Genomic DNA, 6,698 nt, shown 5'->3' with positions numbered 1-6,698 from the left:
TTGGGAGAAACATTAATGTGTACGCATGCACGAATTGAGCTTTCCGTTTTAGATATAACGAGGTCTCACAAATTTAGTGATGAAATATACTCTCCGGTCCTAAATATAAGACTCCTTTTGTAGTGTAAATTACACTACAAAAGGGTCTTATATTTAAGAATTGAGAGTATATTCTATTTTCTACATTTTGTTACTATAAAAAGGTAAAAAAGAAAGTGAGCTCGAGGACTTAGCTTAAGCTGCGCATCATAACTCTATATATATATATATATATATATAATATTTAGGTTAAGTTGCTCATATCCATAATCATTTGTTCACACCAGCATACCATTAACCTTGAACAGAAGAAGAAACTAGAAAGCCATTTGGACGTGCATGTTTTTCCTTCTTGAAAAATAATTGCATATGAATTTACAAAAAAAAAAAAAAAGAAAGAACACAACACCAATCCAAATATTCTAAGTTTGGGCCCCATTGTAACAAGTATTCTTAAAAAAACGGCCCATTTCAATAAATGTGTACCAAAAATTAGAAGTTTTATTTCAACTGTGTTGGTATTGTTTCCAGTAGAATTGTCTCATATACAGTTTGTCTAACTAATATTGAAGTATACTTCCTGAGTAAATGCTAGTTTCAGGCAAGACATCCAATTACTGGCCTGATATATCATGACTTAAAACCAACGCTGCTAAATCAAGATCGAAACTTGCAGAAACTTTCTAGTTCGTTACCAGTGGCAGAAACTTAGAAGTTCTTAGAAAGGTTCATCTCTGTTCATATCAGACCCATCATCAAATGCATATTTTTCAGTTTTCAAAAAACAAGACAACCGAAATCTCGATGAAAGATTCTCCCAATTCACTGATCCCAATGCAGCAATTAATTTCCATACGCCGACACAAACGTCTTGGAAACAGTACTTCTACGGAATTTCCGAGCTGCTTCCTTCGGCGCATGACCGTTGACTTGGGTCTACTCCAGTTGGTCTATGGGCCTTCATTCTCTAATGCTTAAAATTGCAAGACAATCATGTTGTGGGTTGATACATTATAGCTTGAGACCAACGTAGCTGAATCAAAGATTGAGACTTGCAGAAACTTAGTTTATTAACAATGGCAGATGTTACGTTTATTTGGGATTTAGTGAAAGAAGCTATGGCCATTGTGGGAAAAAGTCTAGAATACAAGAGCACTCGCAAGAACCTCGAGTCAGCCGTTAGGGATTTGAGTCCAAGGCTTGAAAAGATCGAACAAGCCATGAGGCAGATGGATCTCCCAACTGAACATATAGAGAAATTGAAGGAGAAATTAGCAGAAAACAAAGAAGCTCTTGGAAAGCACAAAATCCGTTGGTGGAGTTGCGTCCTTGCCCCATATTCTCAGACCAAACTAGACGAAGGGTTGACTTCCCTAGAAAGGTTAATCTCTGTCGAGACACAAATTCTCATGCTTCAGCATTTGACTGACATCCTCTCCATTCTGAGTTCTCAAGGTCATCGTCCCCTTGGAGGCCCAACCAATTCAGCTCACGACACATATAATGCCGGGACGACACAGATATTCAAGGATCATCTTGATGATGGACACTCCCAATTTACAGTAGGATTGAATGGTGATTCCATGAAAGGGTTGAAGCGCAAGCTGCTTCATGGTGAAGAGCAAGTTCTGAACTTGTATGGTTTACCAGGATCCGGGAAGACCACTAAGGCTAGAAAACTGTGTCTTGATCTCCAAGTCAAAGGTAATCTCATTTTGTCCCATGTTACGCTGAAAGTTGCCTTCCACTGTTTATGTCTTGTTCTGTATTTTTGCCCTTTAGAGCCTTGAAACTGGGACCTGACACAAATGAGAGTTCTTTAAATAATAATATTGTCGATTGTTGTTGGGTTTGGTAGGTAAATTCAAGTCCAATGTGATCTTTGAGACGTTGGGTTCACAGATTCAAGGCAACGAGTTAATCTGCAAGTTGCAGGATCAACTGTCAAAATATGGGGAAAATGCAGTACTGTTGGTATTGGATGATGTTTGGCCCCACTCAGAAAATATGGTTGACAAGTTACGCCTAAGATCATCAGAATCTAGAATTTTGGTGACTTCAAGAGCTCAAATCAGAACAGTAAAAGCCCGGTTCCCTATGGATCTGCTCTGTAAGGAAGATGCAGAAAAACTTCTCCGTCACTTCGTTCGATCGAGTGACATCGATTTTGATGAGCCAGAAAGACGTAAAATTCTCCTCCAGGTGACATATATAAAGATTATACCAGATTTTTCACTAAGAAGATCATATTTTAACACACAAAAAGGTCCAAAAGTCATAACTTTCACTGGAGTAACTGACTGTATTTGGTTGACCGAAATGCAGATAGTTGACGGTTGTGAGGGATTACCATTGGCTATTGAGTTCATCGGAGGCAAACTAAGAGGGAAAGATATCGAAGCGTTTCAAAAGGTGCAATTAGAATGGTCGCGAGGTGATTCAATTCTTGATTCGCATACAGAGTTGCTTGGCCATCTCCAAAATACATTGAATCTTTTGGTAGATGAATCCATCATGGAGTGTTTTATGGACCTTGGGTTATTTCCCGAAGATCATAAAGTCCCCATTACTGCATTGATAGATATGTGGATTGAACTGTATGAACTAAATGAGTCAAGAGGCATAGATGCAATAATCTTCATCAAAGAATTGGTAGCCATGAATTTGGCCGCTGGCATCAAAATTAGAAGGTGGAGAAAAAGATGGGACTTCATTCTTCCTTTTCTTACACTTTCTAATCCTCTTACATTTGGGTTTATAATCTTGTTTAAGCAGGATAGTTGGAATGGACGTGGACAATTATTACAATAACGACTTCCTCATGCAGCATGATCTTTACAGAGAGCTAGCCATCCGCATAAGTGAACAAGAACCAGTAGAGAAGAGAAGGAGACTGATCATTGACATGTCAAATGATCCTCCGAAAGGGTGGCCCCAGCAACAACAAAGTTTAGCTGCTTCTATCCTGTCAATATCAACAGGTTTTTTTTTTTTTTTAATCTCTTCTAATCTCCAATTGATACGATCTCACTCAGTTACAAGTTAAAATTGCTTAAAAGAAAATGTTGAGAGTTTCCATTCATCGTCTTCCAAATTCGATATGCAGATAAAATGGTCGCTCCAGGTTGGTGCAACAATATACAAGCACCTGATGCTGTGGTTCTGATCTTGAACCTTAACACTGCAGAATATACTTTACCTGAATTCATTAAGGAAATGGGAGGCCTGAAAGTTCTTATAGTCACCAACTGTGGTTTCTGTACCAGTGACTTGAGAAACCTGGAGCTACTTAGTTCCTTATTGAGCCTTAAAAGAATCAGATTGCAGCAAGTTTCAATTCCATCCCTGTGTGATCTGAAGAATGTGCAGAAGCTATCACTTCACATGTGTCAAGTGAAGAATGCTTTCGAGAACACTTCTATTGACTTCTCAAAAGCAATGCCAAAACTGGAAGACTTGAGCATTGAGTATTGTAAAGACTTGGTCAAGTTACCAACCGGGCTCTTCAATATCGTCGCCCTCAAGAGCCTCACTGTAAGTAACTGTCACCAGTTTATTGGACTGCCTGAAGATATTGAAAAGCTTGAGAATTTGAAAACACTAAGGATTAGTTACTGTGCTAATATTGAAGAAATGCCAGAGTCAATCACAAAGCTGAAAAGTCTAAGCCTTCTGGACATATCATTCTGTGTGAGCCTTAAAAAGTTATCAGAAGAAATTAGTAAGCTGCAGAGTCTAACAAAGCTTTATGTGACGGGCTGCCCAGTACGTGCATTGCCTGACTCAGTCATGGGTTTTGAGAAGTTGGAGAGTGTTATATGCGATGAGTATGCATTTTCCTTTTGGGAAGTTATAAAATTGCGCTTTTCTGGGCTGAACATAAAGGTTGCCACCATGGATATTAGCTTGAACTGGCTTTCCTGATTTTTAGCTCCTTAAGTTCCTTCCTTTAAATTGTAAAACCTAGATCTCAGGTTTAGTCGTTTCCTTTCTTAGTTGTTGCTTGAATAAGCAAACTTGTACAACTTTGTTGGGCTTGAAAACTACGAGACTTTTGTTTGTGCACTGCACTATATATAATTTCATTTGTTCTGTCTTTATAATCAAGCAATTTTAACTCTGGAATGGAAGATAATGCAGGAGAAATCTGGAAACTTAACCGGGATGGATTGATGGTGTATTCATTAGGTAATTAGCCTCCCTGGAAAATTGAGTTCCATTTCAATAACAGCCACGGGTTTGAATTAGATTTTAGTTTCAACCTTGGCTCTACCATCGTATTTAGAGTCAATTACAAAGTTTTAAGAGACAAGCCTTTATATTGGTTTCTGGTGATTGTGGCCGAAGGAGCCAAATCATCCCCCTCCGAGTTCAAGAGACTGATCATAGAAGCATGCCATTATTGAATGATGGTCTTCAAATATTATCAACTTCTAAAATGTTGGTACTTCGGCTTGCCTTTGTATCTCAAAAAGACAAAAATGGTGACTTCAAGAGTTCAAATTACAACACTTATTGGCGCCAATGATATTAGGAAAAGTAGGAGAAGAGATGAGCAAAAAGCTGAGCATCATATTTTCAAGGCACAGTCAATACTTTTCTTTAAATTTAATTTATTCCCACCTATTTCAATGGAATTGAGAACAAATTCTTTCAATATAACAATGATTTTTATAAAATGATTATTTGACTTCTTTCTTCTTCTTGTAATCTCAAAAACAAAGACAATAAGGTTAGATATAAGAATAGAGTGATAATGAGAAGCATCCATAAATATCAATTTCACTTCCAATTCTCCCAGGTTCATTCCCAAATGAACGAGGTATTAATGAAAATGGATTCAGTTAATTAATTTCCCATAAAAGCAGGATCAATAATTGAGGAGGCTTTCTTTCTCTCTGAAAGGCGGTGTACTCTTCCGCTTTGGTCGTGGCATCTCCCTTCCAAGTCAAATTTTACTGCCAAGCTTTGGTGAAAGGCACATGGACTTACTGCAGAAAACACTATCTCTTTGTTTGGATTTTGGATCACCGACAATTTCATGCTGCTGAGCTCCAATCTTTAAGTAACTTGTACTGGAATCTTCATGGACAGGTTAACGTTATTCAATAACATTGTAATTATTTTGCAGTTTTCTTTAGCGATGTTCGGGACAGAGCTTTTATTTTAAATCGAGGTTCTTGGCTTCTTCAAGGTTTTATAAATGCTTGCGTTTTTTGAGTGGAAGCCAAATTGAATATGCCAATATATAGTCAAGGTCTCTTTTGAATATATATGCTCATGTTTTAGAGGCATAACATTTGAAAAGCTTCCTTGACCCATTGATTAAAAAAACAGCAGTAGCAGCTGCAATGGAGCTGAACATACAGCAACAATTCAAGGGCACATACCCAAACAAAAACTAAGTTCCTACTCACAACCCATGTAACAAGCTATACCAAGTAAAAATTGTAGAATAATTACTTCATAAAAACTGCCATTGTATAACAATTCATCAACAGATGTTTCCCAGTAAAAGTGCAAACCTATAGCCAAGGAAGTAGGAATAATGGGATTAGAAATAATGTTTCTATAAAGTAGAGATCCAAAAACAGGCTCATGAATACGGGCTGCCATTATACTACCATACGGAGCCTGTGGCGAAGATGCTTGGTAATTTGCTAGGAACCTTGTTAGCTTATGGTGAGTCCATCAATTTATTCTATCATGATGGACCTCGGGTTAAAGTAGCCCTTCTTGGTGCAAAGTATGCTCGTGACCGTCTTGTACTCTCCATACGTAGAAACACTGTTGAGTATTAAATATAGACATTTCTTTTAGTATAAATTTGAAACTTGATTTATCACATGCTGAGAAATTTCAAGTTGTTTTTTTTTCTTGGGGTAAGTATAGGTATCCTCTATATACTGTTGGATATTAAATGTGAGTACCTTTCCTAACAAAGATTTGAATCTTGGTTCAACATGTTGTGGGAGACTGACCTTTTCCATTAGACCCAACCCTTGTTGGTCAAGTTTTTTTCTTTTTTTTGGTTTGGTTTTTTATATGAGTTGGGCTTCTTTAGTTTGGTGTGTGGTCCTTAGGTAATGAAGCCCAATTGCTATGGATCGTATTATATATGAATAAAATTGCCTGTTTATCCCAAAGAGAAAATTCCCCATTAAAACTGAGAAGCTAAATGGAAATTGTTTTCTTTTTTTTTTTTGTATAAAAAGAGTGGAAGTTGCTTTTTCAGTCAAGGTCAGGTCTTCTGTTTTAAAAGTTCCACAAAAATATAGAAAAATAATTACAAGTTATACATCGGAGCTTTAAAGCGGGCGAAACTTATCGGAAGTTATGTAAAAGAACAAAAATGTCTTATTAATTAATTCCTCTTTCAAGACTCATTTTATAATATAAATTACATCACAAAATAAGTTTCATATTTAGGATAAAGAGAGAAACTTCAACGCTCCCACATCAGTTTCAGTCTTATTTTTCATTCTATTGGTTAGTTGAATGAATTCATTTTGGTTTTACTCTTTTAATATTGCTTATAACTAGCTTTCAATATGCTTGGCTAAAATTAGGAAAAATGTTAAATCTTCTTAATTCTATATTAAAATTGAATAATTTTTTAGCTTTATTTATTATATCTAACGTATGCTCCTATGATTCTA

At 36.7% G+C, this 6,698-nt stretch overlaps 1 protein-coding gene across 1 annotated transcript; it reads left to right on the top strand.

Moving 5' to 3' along the window:
* The first annotated feature begins 1,045 nt into the window (after nucleotides 1–1,045).
* On the top strand, nucleotides 1,046–4,119 carry LOC114715624 (putative disease resistance protein At5g47280). Its single transcript, XM_028900486.1, has 5 exons — nucleotides 1,046–1,743; nucleotides 1,898–2,241; nucleotides 2,365–2,729; nucleotides 2,815–3,020; nucleotides 3,146–4,119. The coding sequence occupies exons 1-5, from the start codon at nucleotides 1,116–1,118 to the stop codon at nucleotides 3,961–3,963; spliced, it is 2,361 nt and encodes a 786-aa protein (XP_028756319.1). The 5' UTR covers nucleotides 1,046–1,115; the 3' UTR covers nucleotides 3,964–4,119.
* The last annotated feature ends 2,579 nt before the right edge of the window (nucleotides 4,120–6,698 follow it).

This window comes from Neltuma alba, unplaced genomic scaffold, assembly GCF_004799145.2.
Source record: "Neltuma alba isolate B1F8T4 unplaced genomic scaffold, ASM479914v2 tig00011601_pilon, whole genome shotgun sequence".
In the NCBI taxonomy this organism is placed as follows: Eukaryota; Viridiplantae; Streptophyta; class Magnoliopsida; order Fabales; family Fabaceae; genus Neltuma; species Neltuma alba.
This window is presented reverse-complemented; position numbering and strand designations above follow the sequence as displayed.

What these genes read in the sequence shown, in the direction of transcription:
- LOC114715624 (XM_028900486.1), top strand. Translation starts at nt 1,116, where the DNA reads ATGGCAGATGTTACGTTTATTTGGGATTTAGTGAAAGAAGCTATGGCC. An exon ending in TCTTGATCTCCAAGTCAAAG is followed by an intron (nt 1,744 to 1,897) that starts GTAATCTCATTT and finishes TGGGTTTGGTAG; the next exon opens with GTAAATTCAAGTCCAATGTG. An exon ending in TATCCTGTCAATATCAACAG is followed by an intron (nt 3,021 to 3,145) that starts GTTTTTTTTTTT and finishes TTCGATATGCAG; the next exon opens with ATAAAATGGTCGCTCCAGGT.